This window comes from Gigantopelta aegis, chromosome 13 (genome assembly GCF_016097555.1).
Source record: "Gigantopelta aegis isolate Gae_Host chromosome 13, Gae_host_genome, whole genome shotgun sequence".
NCBI lineage: Eukaryota > Metazoa > Mollusca > Gastropoda > Neomphalida > Peltospiridae > Gigantopelta > Gigantopelta aegis.
In genome coordinates, this window is record NC_054711.1 from 6,471,406 (window position 1) to 6,491,161 (window position 19,756).

Genomic DNA, 19,756 nt, shown 5'->3' on the forward strand with positions numbered 1-19,756 from the left:
TGATAGATAATTTCCACTAGCCCTCACAGCAGCTTTGGCTATAGTGCCCTATGTATTATAGTAATACAGGTGATAGATAATTTCCACTAGCCCTCACAGCAGCTTTGGCTATAGTGCCCTATGTATTATAGTAATACAGGTGATAGATAATTTCCACTAGCCCTCACAGCAGCTTTGGCTATAGTGCCCTATGTATTATAGTAATACAGGTGATAGATAATTTCCACTAGCCCTCACAGCAGCTTTGGCTATAGTGCCCTATGTATTATAGTAATACAGGTGATAGATAATTTCCACTAGCCCTCACAGCAGCTTTGGCTATAGTGCCCTATGTATTATAGTAATACAGGTGATAGATAATTTCCACTAGCCCTCACAGCAGCTTTGGCTATAGTGCCCTATGTATTATAGTAATACAGGTGATAGATAATTTCCACTAGCCCTCACAGCAGCTTTGGCTATAGTGCCCTATGTATTATAGTAATACAGGTGATAGATAATTTCCACTAGCCCTCACAGCAGCTTTGGCTATAGTGCCCTATGTATTATAGTAATACAGGTGATAGATAATTTCCACTAGCCCTCACAGCAGCTTTGGCTATAGTGCCCTATGTATTATATAGTAATACAGGTGATAGATAATTTGATAGATTTCCACTAGCCCTCACAGCAGCTTTGGCTATAGTGCCCTATGTATTATAGTAATACAGGTGATAGATAATTTCCACTAGCCCTCACAGCAGCTTTGGCTATAGTGCCCTATGTATTATAGTAATACAGGTGATAGATAATTTCCACTAGCCCTCACAGCAGCTTTGGCTATAGTGCCCTATGTATTATAGTAATACAGGTGATAGATAATTTCCACTAGCCCTCACAGCAGCTTTGGCTATAGTGCCCTATGTATTATAGTAATACAGGTGATAGATAATTTCCACTAGCCCTCACAGCAGCTTTGGCTATAGTGCCCTATGTATTATAGTAATACAGGTGATAGATAATTTCCACTAGCCCTCACAGCAGCTTTGGCTATAGTGCCCTATGTATTATAGTAATACAGGTGATAGATAATTTCCACTAGCCCTCACAGCAGCTTTGGCTATAGTGCCCTATGTATTATAGTAATACAGGTGATAGATAATTTCCACTAGCCCTCACAGCAGCTTTGGCTATAGTGCCCTATGTATTATAGTAATACAGGTGATAGATAATTTCCACTAGCCCTCACAGCAGCTTTGGCTATAGTGCCCTATGTATTATAGTAATACAGGTGATAGATAATTTCCACTAGCCCTCACAGCAGCTTTGGCTATAGTGCCCTATGTATTATAGTAATACAGGTGATAGATAATTTCCACTAGCCCTCACAGCAGCTTTGGCTATAGTGCCCTATGTATTATAGTAATACAGGTGATAGATAATTTCCACTAGCCCTCACAGCAGCTTTGGCTATAGTGCCCTATGTATTATAGTAATACAGGTGATAGATAATTTCCACTAGCCCTCACAGCAGCTTTGGCTATAGTGCCCTATGTATTATAGTAATACAGGTGATAGATAATTTCCACTAGCCCTCACAGCAGCTTTGGCTATAGTGCCCTATGTATTATAGTAATACAGGTGATAGATAATTTCCACTAGCCCTCACAGCAGCTTTGGCTATAGTGCCCTATGTATTATAGTAATACAGGTGATAGATAATTTCCACTAGCCCTCACAGCAGCTTTGGCTATAGTGCCCTATGTATTATAGTAATACAGGTGATAGATAATTTCCACTAGCCCTCACAGCAGCTTTGGCTATAGTGCCCTATGTATTATAGTAATACAGGTGATAGATAATTTCCACTAGCCCTCACAGCAGCTTTGGCTATAGTGCCCTATGTATTATAGTAATACAGGTGATAGATAATTTCCACTAGCCCTCACAGCAGCTTTGGCTATAGTGCCCTATGTATTATAGTAATACAGGTGATAGATAATTTCCACTAGCCCTCACAGCAGCTTTGGCTATAGTGCCCTATGTATTATAGTAATACAGGTGATAGATAATTTCCACTAGCCCTCACAGCAGCTTTGGCTATAGTGCCCTATGTATTATAGTAATACAGGTGATAGATAATTTCCACTAGCCCTCACAGCAGCTTTGGCTATAGTGCCCTATGTATTATAGTAATACAGGTGATAGATAATTTCCACTAGCCCTCACAGCAGCTTTGGCTATAGTGCCCTATGTATTATAGTAATACAGGTGATAGATAATTTCCACTAGCCCTCACAGCAGCTTTGGCTATAGTGCCCTATGTATTATAGTAATACAGGTGATAGATAATTTCCACTAGCCCTCACAGCAGCTTTGGCTATAGTGCCCTATGTATTATAGTAATACAGGTGATAGATAATTTCCACTAGCCCTCACAGCAGCTTTGGCTATAGTGCCCTATGTATTATAGTAATACAGGTGATAGATAATTTCCACTAGCCCTCACAGCAGCTTTGGCTATAGTGCCCTATGTATTATAGTAATACAGGTGATAGATAATTTCCACTAGCCCTCACAGCAGCTTTGGCTATAGTGCCCTATGTATTATAGTAATACAGGTGATAGATAATTTCCACTAGCCCTCACAGCAGCTTTGGCTATAGTGCCCTATGTATTATAGTAATACAGGTGATAGATAATTTCCACTAGCCCTCACAGCAGCTTTGGCTATAGTGCCCTATGTATTATAGTAATACAGGTGATAGATAATTTCCACTAGCCCTCACAGCAGCTTTGGCTATAGTGCCCTATGTATTATAGTAATACAGGTGATAGATAATTTCCACTAGCCCTCACAGCAGCTTTGGCTATAGTGCCCTATGTATTATAGTAATACAGGTGATAGATAATTTCCACTAGCCCTCACAGCAGCTTTGGCTATAGTGCCCTATGTATTATAGTAATACAGGTGATAGATAATTTCCACTAGCCCTCACAGCAGCTTTGGCTATAGTGCCCTATGTATTATAGTAATACAGGTGATAGATAATTTCCACTAGCCCTCACAGCAGCTTTGGCTATAGTGCCCTATGTATTATAGTAATACAGGTGATAGATAATTTCCACTAGCCCTCACAGCAGCTTTGGCTATAGTGCCCTATGTATTATAGTAATACAGGTGATAGATAATTTCCACTAGCCCTCACAGCAGCTTTGGCTATAGTGCCCTATGTATTATAGTAATACAGGTGATAGATAATTTCCACTAGCCCTCACAGCAGCTTTGGCTATAGTGCCCTATGTATTATAGTAATACAGGTGATAGATAATTTCCACTAGCCCTCACAGCAGCTTTGGCTATAGTGCCCTATGTATTATAGTAATACAGGTGATAGATAATTTCCACTAGCCCTCACAGCAGCTTTGGCTATAGTGCCCTATGTATTATAGTAATACAGGTGATAGATAATTTCCACTAGCCCTCACAGCAGCTTTGGCTATAGTGCCCTATGTATTATAGTAATACAGGTGATAGATAATTTCCACTAGCCCTCACAGCAGCTTTGGCTATAGTGCCCTATGTATTATAGTAATACAGGTGATAGATAATTTCCACTAGCCCTCACAGCAGCTTTGGCTATAGTGCCCTATGTATTATAGTAATACAGGTGATAGATAATTTCCACTAGCCCTCACAGCAGCTTTGGCTATAGTGCCCTATGTATTATAGTAATACAGGTGATAGATAATTTCCACTAGCCCTCACAGCAGCTTTGGCTATAGTGCCCTATGTATTATAGTAATACAGGTGATAGATAATTTCCACTAGCCCTCACAGCAGCTTTGGCTATAGTGCCCTATGTATTATAGTAATACAGGTGATAGATAATTTCCACTAGCCCTCACAGCAGCTTTGGCTATAGTGCCCTATGTATTATAGTAATACAGGTGATAGATAATTTCCACTAGCCCTCACAGCAGCTTTGGCTATAGTGCCCTATGTATTATAGTAATACAGGTGATAGATAATTTCCACTAGCCCTCACAGCAGCTTTGGCTATAGTGCCCTATGTATTATAGTAATACAGGTGATAGATAATTTCCACTAGCCCTCACAGCAGCTTTGGCTATAGTGCCCTATGTATTATAGTAATACAGGTGATAGATAATTTCCACTAGCCCTCACAGCAGCTTTGGCTATAGTGCCCTATGTATTATAGTAATACAGGTGATAGATAATTTCCACTAGCCCTCACAGCAGCTTTGGCTATAGTGCCCTATGTATTATAGTAATACAGGTGATAGATAATTTCCACTAGCCCTCACAGCAGCTTTGGCTATAGTGCCCTATGTATTATAGTAATACAGGTGATAGATAATTTCCACTAGCCCTCACAGCAGCTTTGGCTATAGTGCCCTATGTATTATAGTAATACAGGTGATAGATAATTTCCACTAGCCCTCACAGCAGCTTTGGCTATAGTGCCCTATGTATTATAGTAATACAGGTGATAGATAATTTCCACTAGCCCTCACAGCAGCTTTGGCTATAGTGCCCTATGTATTATAGTAATACAGGTGATAGATAATTTCCACTAGCCCTCACAGCAGCTTTGGCTATAGTGCCCTATGTATTATAGTAATACAGGTGATAGATAATTTCCACTAGCCCTCACAGCAGCTTTGGCTATAGTGCCCTATGTATTATAGTAATACAGGTGATAGATAATTTCCACTAGCCCTCACAGCAGCTTTGGCTATAGTGCCCTATGTATTATAGTAATACAGGTGATAGATAATTTCCACTAGCCCTCACAGCAGCTTTGGCTATAGTGCCCTATGTATTATAGTAATACAGGTGATAGATAATTTCCACTAGCCCTCACAGCAGCTTTGGCTATAGTGCCCTATGTATTATAGTAATACAGGTGATAGATAATTTCCACTAGCCCTCACAGCAGCTTTGGCTATAGTGCCCTATGTATTATAGTAATACAGGTGATAGATAATTTCCACTAGCCCTCACAGCAGCTTTGGCTATAGTGCCCTATGTATTATAGTAATACAGGTGATAGATAATTTCCACTAGCCCTCACAGCAGCTTTGGCTATAGTGCCCTATGTATTATAGTAATACAGGTGATAGATAATTTCCACTAGCCCTCACAGCAGCTTTGGCTATAGTGCCCTATGTATTATAGTAATACAGGTGATAGATAATTTCCACTAGCCCTCACAGCAGCTTTGGCTATAGTGCCCTATGTATTATAGTAATACAGGTGATAGATAATTTCCATGTACTAGTACAGATCAAGTTTCACTTTAATGGTAATTTACCCATTTTTGACTGAGTTATGGCCCTTGAACTTAGGAGATACATTGTATAAAACAAATATTTCTGAACTTTTTTTTCAGTGCCTCAAGATATTGAGGTGAAATTTTGTTTATAGATCTATCATCTACTGTTACTGATCAAGTGTAACTTTGATCGTGGTTTACCCAATTTTGACAGAGTTATGGCCCCTGAATTTATGAGATATGAAAATTTGTTGGGTCCGGTAGAGGACATGTATTGCTTTAGCAGTACTCTCAGAATGCCTGTTTATATATAGTGTTTCTATGTTAGCGGTGTGGTTCATAGTAGTCATCCAGTTAAAATCAATGGGCCGAATTTACACATCCTGTTTGAGTATTACACACATGTAACTACAATGTACATGTATTTTTCATGCTTAAACACCTGCATTAAGAAAAACAGGCTTCGTAAACCTGGCTCGATGATTTCGACACACATGAAAAACTGGTCTAATAGTTTAGTTTATACCATATTTGACTGGAAATAAGCCTCGAGGGCCAAGACAACTCATCATGAGCTTAGCATGGGGTGGGCTTATACCGAGACAAGAGGCCAGATTTATTAAAATCATATGTAAATATTTCTCTTTCTCTTTTTTTATTTTTAGAGATCGTATAGAAAGATCGAACTTTGATGGGAACTATCGAGAGGTTGTGATCGACACCACAGTTCACCCATTCTCCATGGCCATCTACAAACACTACATCTTCTGGACCGACTGGACACTCAGTTTGTATAGATTTTGTGTACCCACAACACTTACAAACACGCCTCATCACTGGTTACAGACACCACGTAGTAATAACAATAATAAGAGTGTGAACTCATGAAAAATAATGCACAGCTGCATAGGGATGAGTTATTTATATTTCATGAATTCAAGTACATTCTCCAGCTTTTTATGTAACTGCCAAATGAACTTCTATTTTATACTTTTTCAATGAAAATCTTTGTTAAAATGGAATAAAATAAACCGAAAAACCAAATAACACAAAATGACATAATCCTTTAAAAGATAACCTGAACGATTTGGCCAGTAAATCCTCAGCAGTGGATGGCTGGCATTAAGTGTGATGCTCATGCTAAATGTGTAATCTCTGTTTCTGATTTAGTTTTCATTCTGAATACTTTACTGTCACTAGTGTTAGGTTTATAAGGCTTATTTTCTTTCACAGGGGGAGTGTTCCGAGCGGACAAGAACACTGGCTCCAACATGCGTGTGATGATCCAGGGTCTCGCCACCAGACCGATGGGGCTCACTGTGTATGCTGCAGATGTACAGAAATGTCAGTAATCTACGTATCTATTTAGTCTGTGTATCAGTACTCTGTGTGTGTGTCAGTAATTTATCTTGTGGTCCATTCCAACACGCGAGTAATGATCCAGGGTCTCGCAATATACACAGCAGAAGTCCAGAAGTGTCATTAAGCTTCGTGTTATTAAACAGGATAGAAATAAGCCAAATTTTTCACTAGGTCACTCGACAAGTACATCTAGAAATCTACTTGTCTGCCAATATTTTTTACTCATCCAAATAAATGGTTTGTTTTATTCGAGTGCAAGGATGATGTTTGTGGATGCTCAAAATTAAATTGCATTGAACATTTTTACTTGTCCACTAGACAGTCATTGAGATACAATTTGCTTGTCCAAGCACGTTTTCTCTTGTCGGAACAAATGGACAAGTGCTGATTTTGAACACTGATTAAGAGCTGTTCATAATTCTCAACATTTTTAGAAGCTTACACATACACATACAGATTTCAGAGTAAAATATTTCATTAACAGCAAAGGATCTTTCATATGCAGTTTACCTCAGACAGGACAGCACATACCATGGCCATTTATATACCAGTCATGGACACAAGCTTACAAGAAAAGGAAAGGAATTTTTAACAACACCTCAGCACATTATAAATTTTGGCTGTTTCATGTCTAGCTTACGGTTATTTCGACATTTGACGATAGAAAGATAAGAAACCTGCTGTCGCCATGTAGGCCTCTCCTGTTGATAAAGCAGAAAGTGATCTTTTATTTGCACTTCTAGTAATTTTATATGTATGAAGAGAGCTATACATGTATTTATTTAGGGAATAAAAAGAGGATTGACAAATATAGGGCGATCAGTAACACTATGAATATACAGTGCTGCTATTCTAAACATATATCTGTAATATGTAATTTTAGTTATTAGAAGGACTCTGTTAGCCGGAAACATGTTAAAGTGGTGGCAGAATTGGGACAGTCTATGCATTCATAGAAAAGAAAAAACACTTAAACGCTTTATTCATTTTTACAGGTGACGTTAATCCATGTGAGAAATTCAACGGAGGGTGCAGTCACAGCTGCCACCCCGCCCCGGGTGGGGGACCGGAATGTGCCTGCGATGACGACAGCGACCTTGTGATCGGTAACGACGGTAAGATGTGCGTGCCAAAGAACAACAATTGCTCGTCTAGCGAGTTCGTCTGTAAGAACGGCCGCTGTCTCATCCACCGCTGGGTGTGTGACATGGACGATGACTGCCAGGATGCCACCGATGAGGATCCCAATATGTGTGGTATGTAGTGAGCCATTTTTAACAGTGTGTTTGGTGTGTAATTAGCTGTTTCTAACAATATGTGGGATGTAGTGAGCCGTTTTTAACAATATGTGTGGTATGTAGTGAGCCATTTTTAACAATATGTGTGGTATGTAGTGAACCATTTCTAACAATATGTGGTATGTAGTGAGCCGTTTCTAACAATATGTGTGGTATGTAGTGAGCAGTTTCTAACAATGTGTGGTATGTAATGAGCAGTTTCTAACAATTTGTGGTATGTAGTGAGCCGTTTCTAAATATGTGTGGTATGTAGTGAGCAGTTTCTAACAATATGTGTGGTATGTAATGAGCAGTTTCTAACGTGTGGTATGTAGTGAGCCGTTTTTAACAGTATGTGTGGTATGTAGTGAGCTGTTTCTAAGAATATGTGTGGTATGTAGAAAATGATTTTTAGTCCCGTAGGGGACTGTAGATTGTGTTTCCATCCTTCTATCTGCCTGTCTCTCTCTATCTGATGCCACATAACAGTAAATAAAATGTGTTGAGTGCATCATGAAATAAAACATTTCGTCTCTCTCTCTCTGTCAGTCAGTCCCACATATAGTTTCCAGGAAGTTTTGATATTGAGCCGAGATTTTGTATACTAGTATAGCGTTATCATGTACAGTTACAGATCAAGTTTGACCTTCGTGTTGATGTACCCAGTTTTGACAGAGTTATGGCCCTTTAACTTAAGAAAATGTGTTGGGTCCTGTAGCCTGTAGGGGACATGTATGGCTTTAGCAGTATTCTCAGAATACCTTACCTTAATGGAGTGAAAAGGTGAGATATAGGCACTGCTGGACAATCGGAACTGACGATAGTTGTTCAAATCCTGTCAAAGCTGGCTCACACGTTCATTCATCTTTCTCATCTATCACCCTCTGCCTACCATTCTCATTATCTTAATATAATTTTTTTTTTAATTTCTTCCATGATTTCAGTCTGTTTTGACTCTTTCTGTCAGTTTCTTCCAACTCTGTCTTCTGAGCTGTCCACACCATTGCCTACCTGTCTCAACTTCCTCCACGGGTGCAGTCTCTGTGTCTTTCCCTGCACCCACCTGGCACCCTCATCCTCTGCCACTAATAAAGACAGTCTGACCCACGGCACTAATGACCGCCGGTAGTAGGGGAGCATAGTAGGTAGTTACAAGCGCCTCTTAACAATGCTTAACTTCTGCATTAACGTTTAATGTTAAAGTTTCACGTTTAGTTCAATTTCTCACAAACTATAAGTTCTAGGTCAATATATTTTTGTCTCAGCTCTGCACACGTGTGATCCGACCTACTTCCGGTGTGACAATGGTCGCTGTATTCCACTTCGGTACAGATGTGACTTTGACAATGATTGCCGCGACAATTCCGATGAATTAGATTGCCGTAAGTATTTTAATCATAAAATTTTTTAATTTTCAAAATTGAAAGTACGTCCTCTTCAATTCAATATATATTTCTGCCTTATTTGGGCTTGTCAAAAATAAGCTGGTAACTGACAAATTTTATCAACTATTGTTATGCTTGGCTTTCTATGTTTTACAGTAATATGTTCCGACTTCATTGCAGTTTAATGACATTGTTTAGGAAGATATATATTTAAAATACAATCCTTAAATAATTATGAGCAGCATCCTGGTTTGAGCTTTATATAGGTTTGACAGTATAGACATTTTTTTATTTTGTATTTAGCGTACCCAACTTGCGGCCCAGATCAGTTCACGTGTCAGAATTCTCGCTGTATCAGTGCCTCTCAAGTTTGTGACGGAGTTGATAATTGTCGGGACGGGAACAAGACGGATGAAACCACGTGTCGTAAGTTTGAATTAGAAAACAATGTACATCCTTATAGTTTACTTTATGAAATGAGGAGCAGGATGGAATGAAGAGTAGAAATTCGTTAAATATTGGAATAAAAGTTGGAAAAGTCTGAGTTTGAGAAAGGCCAGAGTACTTCCTAAGGTTTCAATTTTTTTATATAAAAGTTGCAAAATTCAGAGAATTTGATAAAAGCTAATACAGTTATAGAATTGGTAAAAGCTAATACAATTGTAGAATTGGTAACAGCTAATACAGTTATAGAATTGGTAAAAATTAAGAACAGTCAAGGAATTTGGTAAAAGCTGAAACAATTTTTTTTTTTTTTACTTTTTATATTGTCTTTCTAATCATGAAACCACTAACGAGGAAGTGTTTTTGATCTTTGACCTTTGACCTGTGACCTGTGAGATGACGTTATTTCTTACAGCACCGAGGACGTGCCCATCCGGCCAGGTAAAGTGTCCCACTACGAACATCTGCATTGTCCGTCGCTACATGTGTGATGGCGACAACGACTGTGGTGATAACTCGGACGAGAACCCCATGTTCTGCCAGCAAGTGTCATGTGCACCGGGTACGTTTAAAAACTGGAATTGTTTTCATGGTGATCAGGGATTTTAATTCAGCTTTGAAAACCCAGGACTGTGAAGAATCGCACACCTCAAAATGTCAAGGATCTTTTTGAAAGTGACAAGTGTATAGTTTTGTTTTATTTTCATGAAGTAAGAAGGCATTATATAGGTATTACTCTTCAGCTGGCGATGATAGCATCAACATTTACGTTCAACTAAAGTTGAGGTTTTGGATTTAGCTCCGTTTTTTCACAAACTGTAAGTGAAAAATTGCATTTCACAAAATGTTATGAGGTTATTTATATCGCGATGTTTTCACTTTTTTAATTGTGAAAAGTGTGTATTTCTAATACTTGGATTATGAGAATTCCATTTTCTATGAATGACATGTATATTTTTATTTTTAAACCAGGAGATTTCCACTGCTCCAAGAGTCACAAGTGTATATTTCTATCTTTATGTCAGGAGATTTCCACTGCTCTAAGAGTCACAAGTGTATATTTCTATCTTTAAATCAGGATATTTCCATTGTTCCAAGAGTCACAAGTGTATATTTCTATCTTTAAACCAGGAGATTTCCATTGTTCCAAGAGTCACAAGTGTATATTTTTATCTTTATGTCAGGAGATTTCCACTGCTCTAAGAGTCACAAGTGTATATTTCTATCTTTAAACCAGGAGATTTCCAGTATTCCAAGAGTCACAAGTGTATATTTCTATCTTTAAACCAGGAGATTTCTATTGTTCCAAGAGTCACAAGTGTATATTTTTATCTTTACACCAGGAGATTTCCATTGTTCCAAGAGTCACAAGTGTATATTTCTATCTTTAAACCAGGAGATTTCCATTGTTCCAAGAGTCACAAGTGTATATTTCTATCTTTAAACCAGGAGATTTCCATTGTTCCAAGAGTCACAAGTGTATATTTTTATCTTTACACCAGGAGATTTCCACTGCTCTAAGAATCATAAGTGTATATTTTTATCTTCATATCAGGAGATTTCCACTGCTCCAAGAGTCACAAGTGTATTCCGGGGACATGGCACTGCGATGGAGATGACGACTGTGGTTTCGGTGAAGACGAATCAGATTACTGTGGTAGGTTACGACTTTACCTTCCAAACCAATCTCGATGTATAAACAATTCATAAACATTTTAAACATATATGGGTGAATTTATGAAGCCTGTTTTCTTAAAAGCAGGTTTTTAAGCATTGTAATGTATGTAAATTTGACCCCTAATCTTTCATTTCATTATTACAGTTTTACTTGTGGTTTCAAGTATTACATTTTTGATATATGTTCTATGAATAAAGTAAGGTGTCCATGGACCTAATAGGCCACAGGTAGAGTGCTATGAGCCATAGGATCAATTGTCCTTGATGGACTCGGGGGGGGGGGGGGCTTTTCTTGTTCCAACCAGTTTTCCACAATTGGTACATCAAAGGCTGTGGTATATACTGTTCTGCCTATGGGAAGGTGCATCTAAGAGACCCCTTGCTGTTTTGTTGGTAGGTGTAGCCTACGTGGTCTATATGTTAGACACAAACTTGTCATAGTTTAATATATGCTGAGATGTCATCGAACAAACACTCCTTTCCTTTCTTGTTACACTTTCTACCAAATTTCGAAATATGTTGGAAGGAAATGTTTTATTTAACGATGCACTCAACACATTTGGGAGGAAACCAGCTGTCGCCACTTATGGGCTACTCTTTTCAATTAGCAGCAAGGGATCTGTTATATGCACCATCCCACAGACAGGATAGTACATACCACAGCCTTTGTTACACCAGTTGTGTGGCCCAATGGGCAGACTTATGGGAATCGATCCTAGATCGACCACACATCAGGTGAGTTCTGTACCACTGAGCTATGTCTCGCCCCAAATATGTTAGAAGACAGAAAATAACTGGAGTTTAAAAATGTTCACAAGTGTCGTTAAACAACCTTTCCTTCTCTTCCCAGGTACAGGTAACCGGACGTGTTTTGGAAACCAGTTCACGTGCGACAACGGCCACTGCATTGCGATGCGCTGGGTGTGTGATGCATCGGACGACTGCGGCGACAACTCGGACGAAGCGGCACACCTCAATTGTGGTATAATGTTTTATTAATTGCCTATAAAGTGCATCTTGTATAACATCACCTTATGTATAAAGGACAGTTAATTATTGGCCTTGTAATAAAATGTAAATCATAAGCTTAATGTCAGTGTGTGGTATGTTTATTAATTAACTGAAGTTGCCAGGAAATAAACGGGCACTTTGTAGCATCACCGTATATATTGTCATCCTTGCATATTGACCATTTAATAATGTAAATCAGGAAATTAATATGTCATAATATTACTGCATGATGCAGCTCTCGAAATTTGAAATCATCTTGTGACAGCAGTTTAGTACAAAAGATAACCCTATAATGATAAAAATGATGTAGGTTTTTTTTCAGTGTCACTGTTGATTGCCGTCACATATTTCCAAAGCTGACCCTGGATTTCAATTTTTTCTGTTACTAATTTGTAATAAGGAATAAATAAATAAATTGATTTTAATTTATCTGTTGAATTTCAAGCAAAACTACATATTCCCCTACTAAATTTATGTTCAAATCAAGTATTAACAAATAAATAAATTTAATTATCTATTGGTGAATTTTTGTCAACATGATATGTCCCACTGATAATTTAATTTTGTTTATTCTGTACAATGTCATACATTAACAAACAAATAAAATACACAATGTCGTACATTAACAAACAAATAAAATACACAATGTCGTACATTAACAAACAAATAAAATACACAATGTCGTACATTAACAAACAAATAAAATACACAATGTCGTACATTAACAAACAAATAAAATACACAATGTCGTACATTAACAAACAAATAAAATACACAATGTCATACATTAACAATCAAATAAAATACACAATGACATACATTAACAAACAAATAAAATACACAATGACATACATTAACAAACAAATAAAATACACAATGACGTACATTAACAAACAAATAAAATACACAATGTCGTACATTAACAAACAAATAAAATACACAATGTCGTACATTAACAAACAAATAAAATACACAATGTCGTACATTAACAAACAAATAAAATACACAATGACGTACATTAAAAAACAAATAAAATACACAATGACGTACATTAACAAACAAATAAAATACACAATGACATACATTAACAAACAAATAAAATACACAATGTCATACATTAACAAACAAATAAAATACACAATGACATACATTAACAAACAAATAAAAGACACAATGTCATACATTAACAAACAAATAAAATACACAATGACATACATTAACAAACAAATAAAATACACATTGACATACATTAACAAACAAATAAAATACACAATGTCATACATTAACAAACAAATAAAATACACAATGTCATACATTAACAAACAAATAAAATACACAATGACATACATTAACAATCAAATAAAATACACAATGACATACATTAACAATCAAATAAAATACACAATGTCATACATTAACAAACAAATAAAATACACAATGTCATACATTAACAATCAAATAAAATACACAATGACATACATTAACAATCAAATAAAATACACAATGACATACATTAACAAACAAATAAAATACACAATGTCATACATTAACAAACAAATAAAATACACAATGTCATACATTAACAAACAAATAAAATACACAATGTCATACATTAACAATCAAATAAAATACACAATGACATACATTAACAATCAAATAAAATACACAATGACATACATTAACAAACAAATAAAATACACAATGTCGTACATTAACAAACAAATAAAATACACAATGTCGTACATTAACAAACAAATAAAATACACAATGTCATATATTAACAATCAAATAAAATACACAATACATATGTTAACAAACAAATAAAATACACAATGACATATATTAACAAACAAATAAAATACACAATACATATATTAACAAATAAATGAATTACATAATGACATATGTTAACAAATAAATGAAATACACAATGACATATATTAACAAATAAATGAATTACATAATGACATATGTTAAGAAATAAATGAAATACACAATGACATATATTAACAAATAAATGAATTACATAATGACATATGTTAACAAATAAATGAATTACCAGTAAACTGAATCTTTTTTGTTTTTTAATCTTTAATTTTCAAAATTCTACATATATTTCCTAATATAAATTATATTTATTGCTGAATTTCAGGCAACACCACATGCCCGCCGGACAAGTTCACATGTGAGTCGAACACGCGGGCCGGCACATACCCATGTCTGGAGCGGCGCCAGGTCTGCGACGGTGTTCGTAACTGTCAGGGTGGCGAAGACGAGGCTCAGAACTGTCCACCCAGGTCGTGCCGACCCAGCCAGTTCCGGTGTACCAACGGACAGTGCATCTCACAGCGCTTCAAGTGTGACCATGACGACGACTGCGGGGATAACTCCGATGAACCGGATGACTGCAGTATGTTTATAGTTGGCACTGCAATAGCCACGAGGGCGAGATTTAGCTCAGTTGGTTGAGTACTTGCCTGAGGTGCCTGCTTTGCAGGATTGAACCACCTTGGTGGATCCATTCAACTAATTGGGTTTTTTCTCGTTCCAACCAGTACGGGTTTCCTCTGATGACTCTGAGTCAGAATTAACAAATGTTTGACATCCAATATCTGATGATAAATTAATCAATGTGTTCCAGTGGTGTTGTTAAACAAACCAAACATATTTTGGAATAGCCACTATTTTTTATTGGGGATGGGGACACTCACACTGTCTGTTAATTGTGTTATGGAACAACAGGAAAATATAAAAGGTGGTGGGCGAAAAAAGGGTGTGATTGATGGGGGGAAGTTGTAACATGAATTGAGCTTCTCCGTGTTTTGAACTGTGATATCTTTTGAGCTTCTCCCTGTTTTAAACATCTCTTTTTGATCTGTAATATGTTTTGACTCTCTCCTGTTTTGAACTGGCACAAGATTTGAGCTTCTCCCTGTTTTGTATTAACATGTTTTGTAATTTCACTCTTTATGAAATGTAACATGCTTTGAGTTTCTTGTTTTGAACTGTAACATGTTTTGAGCTTCTTGTTTTGAACTGTAACATGTTTTAAATGTTCCCTGTTTTGAACTGTAACATGTTTTGAGCTGCTCCCCATTTTAAACTGTAGCATGTTTTGTACTATTACATGTTTTGAGCTGTAACATTAAATTAGTTTGAGCAGTAACATGTTTTGAGTGTTACCATGAATAAAGCTTTTCCCTGTTCTGATTTCTATCCTCACTTGTTTTTCAGACTATCGGTCTTGCTCAAATGGCCAGTTTACGTGTGACAACCAGCGCTGCGTGCCACAGAGATGGGTCTGTGATGGGGATAACGACTGTCGGGACAACTCCGATGAAAAAGAAACCATGTGTCGTGAGTAGTTTTATATAGCACACTTAATTGGGTCAGAGTGACCTACTTTCAAGTATCACTAATTTTCTAAATATTAATTTCCATGTACCATACTTGAAATAGTATTAGTGCCTATTGGCTGGCCTTTATTGCTATAACACTGTTTACTGATGCAAACTTCAAATATCGTTTTATCTCCTGATATATGGGTTTTTTTTGGTACTTTTTTTAACTATTATATATATTAAGACAACCAGAAACACATTGAAATACAGACACTGATATTCTAAACAAGAACATGTATTTAGTATATGTACATGTAATTTTTGTTGTTAAAAAAGTCTCCATTATGGCAGCAAAAATATGTTTGACTTTATGACAAACACTTCAGTCTGGTTGTTTTGATTGTGTTTTCAGTGACACCCGACCCAACGTGTCCCGGGAATGAGTTCCGATGTGACAATGGAGAATGTATTCCCTACCGATTTGTCTGTAACAAGAATGCGGACTGCTCAGATAACTCGGACGAAGCTCACTGTAGTAAGTTTTTACGTATTATTTTTCCAACAGTGGCAGGGACGACATCAACTTTTGCGATAAAGGTTAACTTCATATTTAAAAGTAACATCACATTTGGAACCACTGATGAGAAATCAGTTTCGCGATTAGATCAATTTCTCACAAACTGTAAGTGGTTTGGTCAGTGAAACTTGGTTTATAGTTGCACCTATGGATCGATGTTCATCACAGTGCACTGAATTATTTTATGGTAGGCGAGACATTTAATTCAACAGAATTCTTGTTTTGTAATTGCTTACCAATGTGAACAATTTATATATGTTGTCATGCGATCTACATTTTACCTTAATTTAAATCCATTATTACTGTCAGATCTTAACAATTTAGGTATATTGTTTAATGACCTACATTTTACCTTAATTTAATTATTACTTTCAGATGTTAACAATTTATATGTTGTTTAATTACCTACATTTTACCTTAATTTAATTCCTAATTACTTTCAGATGTGAATGAGTGTGACCCGTCTCATATCGCCCAGTGTCAGCACGAATGTGTCGACACGCTGACGAGTTTCCTCTGTGAGTGTAATGACGGCTATAGACTGATGTCAGACCGACAGTCCTGTCGAGGTATTGTCACTCTGTTCATAGGGGTTGTATTGGGTTGAGTACTAGGTTGTAATGTGTTGAGTAATGGGTTGAGTACTAGGTTGTAATGGATTGAGTACTAGGTTGTAATGTGTTAAGTAATGCGTTGTGTACTAGGTTGTAATGTGTTGAGTACTAGGTTGTAATGTGTTGAGTACTAGGTTGTAATGGGTTGAGTACTAGGTTGTAATGGGTTGAGTACTAGGCTGTAATGTGTTAATTAATCGGTTGAGTACTAGGTTGTAATGGATTGAGTACTAGCTAGGTTGTAATGGGTTAGGTACTAGGTTGTAATGTGATGAGTACTAGGTTGTAATGGGTTGAGTACTAGGTTGTAATGGGTTGAGTACTATGTTGTAATGGGTTGAGTAATGGGTTAAGTACTAGGTTGTAATGGGTTGAGTATTGGGTTGAGTACAAGGTTGTAATGGGTTGAGTAATGAGTTGAGACTAGGTTGTAATATGTTGAGTACTAGCTAGGTTGTAATAGTAATGGGTCGAGTACTAGGTTGTAATGGGTTGAGTACTGGGTCGTGGTGGGTTGTGTACTAGGTTTTAATGGGTTGAGTACTGGGTCAAGTACTAGGTTGTAATGGGTTGAGTACTGGGTTGTGATGGGTTGAGTAATGGGTTGAGTACTAGGTTGTAATGGGTTGAGTAATAGGTTGAGTACTAGGTTGTAATGGGTTGAATACTGGGTGGTATATATCACGACGGCTATAGACTGACAGTCATGTTGAAGTAATGTCACTGTGTTCAGATTAACTCAAACATTGAGTAATGGGTTATAATGGGTTGTTAATTTCATGATGGCTACCAACTGACTTCAGACTGACAGTTACGCCAAGGTACTGGTATGTTATGAGCTGAATACTCTGTTGTAATGGGTTGAAAGAATAGAATGACAATTGGGGAATAACGTGTATATATACTGGGTTGATGACATCTAAATTCTGTTGTGTTTTTCTGTACAATATTTTCTGTTGTTGTGTCGACAGACATCGACGAGTGTACGGAGAAGCCGGGAACATGCAGCCAGCTGTGTGAGAACGTGGTCGGCAGCTACATATGTAAGTGTGCCGACGGCTACCACAAGATGCTGGATGGCAGGACCTGCAAGAAGACTGACAGTGAGTCAAGATATTGTCACTTTTAAAGTTCTATTCCTCGACACTTAGTGGCAAATTTTCCTTTGTGCTGAGATGTTGTTAAATATCCAACCATTTGTTTGTTTGTTCATTTGTTCGTTCATTCATTTCTTCATTCATTTCTTCATTCATTCATTCATTCACTCTTCATTTATTCAATCACTCATTCATTGTTTCATTCATTGTTTAATTCATTCACTCATTGTTCAATTCAATCACTCATTCTTTTTATTCATTTGTTGTTTCATTCATTCATTCATTCATTCATTCACTCACATCCATTCATTTGGGGTGTGTTGTAGTTGAGTGGTAGAGTGCTCGTCAGACGTGTGATGTATCATAAAATTAACCAGCTATTTTGTGGCTCAATCAGGGCCCATGCATCGATTATATTGTAAAATACTTTATTTTTTGCGGAATAAAATTTTCGTGATTTAATGAAAATTAATAAGTTCGCGAGCATTTATTTTTGTGAATTCCCATCCCTCCCCCAATAAAAAAAATAGTTAAGTACCAGTTCTGATGGTTATTGTTTACAAAATACAGGAAGCTTATGCAAGGTGTTTAGGCTACCCTGTGCCCTTTTTCGTAATCCTCAAACTTGTTATAAAAACTGAACCCGAAAACAAAACGGAATTGGAAGGCGCAATAATAGTGCACATTATTTATTACTGTCAAAATACTCATTCAGTACGATTTATGATTGACTAACAGGCAAATAAAACCTTTAGTGTGAAAGCCCAATATGAACTACGAGTATGGTATCGCTATATCATACAAGCCCAACCCGGATTTGTTTTCACTTCCACATTTTAACAAACTGTGATGTTTACTTCCATTTTTTAAACACGTGTATTGCTTTCATCGCCAGCACTTATAAAATAAAACCATGCAAAACTCTGTTTATTATTGTTTATTATCATAACATATATTGTCTTTACTTTGATATCTCTTCTTGGTATAAAGTTTTAAGTGTCGCATTGTTACAGCGAAAACTAACAAGGTCTCAGATCTGATTGAACAAGACTACTTTTATTTTAATGTCCAATTTTTGTCAGCCTTTAATTTCGCGTGGAATTTATTTTCACGAATTTTATTCAAAAGCGAAAAACGCGAAAATAAATTCCACGTGAAAATAAAGTATTTTACAGTACCTCAAATGCGATCATGATCAGTACTGTCCTGTCTATGCATTTTGCTACCAAAAACCATCATCATTCGTTTTGCTTTTCAGACATTACCCCATGGTTGATCTTTGCTAACCGTTACTACATTAGAGAGCTGTCTATAGAGGGAGATAACTACCGCCGGATCACCCAGGGTTACCAGAACATTGTGGCGCTGGACTTTGACTACAAGGAGCAGCATCTGTATTTCTCGGACGTCAAACAGCACCAGATCTACAGAATGTTCCTCAACGGAACCGGACGTGAGACTGTCGTACGACACAACGTACCGAGTGCTGAGGGTATCGCCATTGACTGGATTGGACGGTGAGAGCATTTTGAGAATATCTTTTTATTGTGTAGTCGTCATGGCTTAAAGAGATTGGCATGTTGCTGCCTTTGTAAGATATTGCTCCACAACTGGTGTAACAAAGGCTATGGTATGTGACATCCTGTCTATGGGATGGTGCATATAAAAGATCCCTTGCTGTTAATTGGAAAA

General features: G+C 37.0%; 1 protein-coding gene across 1 annotated transcript in view; it reads left to right on the forward strand.

The window, feature by feature from the left end:
* LOC121387647 (low-density lipoprotein receptor-related protein 2-like) overlaps positions 1-19,756 on the forward strand; it is a 181,602-nt gene that overhangs the window by 116,980 nt on the left and 44,866 nt on the right. The window contains exons 45-58 of the mRNA XM_041518825.1: positions 5,945-6,066; positions 6,513-6,623; positions 7,637-7,897; positions 9,184-9,300; positions 9,607-9,729; positions 10,163-10,309; positions 11,303-11,404; positions 12,275-12,406; positions 14,588-14,845; positions 15,670-15,792; positions 16,189-16,311; positions 16,797-16,922; positions 17,939-18,070; positions 19,323-19,581. Coding sequence (XP_041374759.1) covers positions 5,945-6,066; positions 6,513-6,623; positions 7,637-7,897; positions 9,184-9,300; positions 9,607-9,729; positions 10,163-10,309; positions 11,303-11,404; positions 12,275-12,406; positions 14,588-14,845; positions 15,670-15,792; positions 16,189-16,311; positions 16,797-16,922; positions 17,939-18,070; positions 19,323-19,581 — 2,136 coding nt within the window. The remainder of the gene's footprint in view (positions 1-5,944; positions 6,067-6,512; positions 6,624-7,636; positions 7,898-9,183; positions 9,301-9,606; positions 9,730-10,162; positions 10,310-11,302; positions 11,405-12,274; positions 12,407-14,587; positions 14,846-15,669; positions 15,793-16,188; positions 16,312-16,796; positions 16,923-17,938; positions 18,071-19,322; positions 19,582-19,756) is intronic.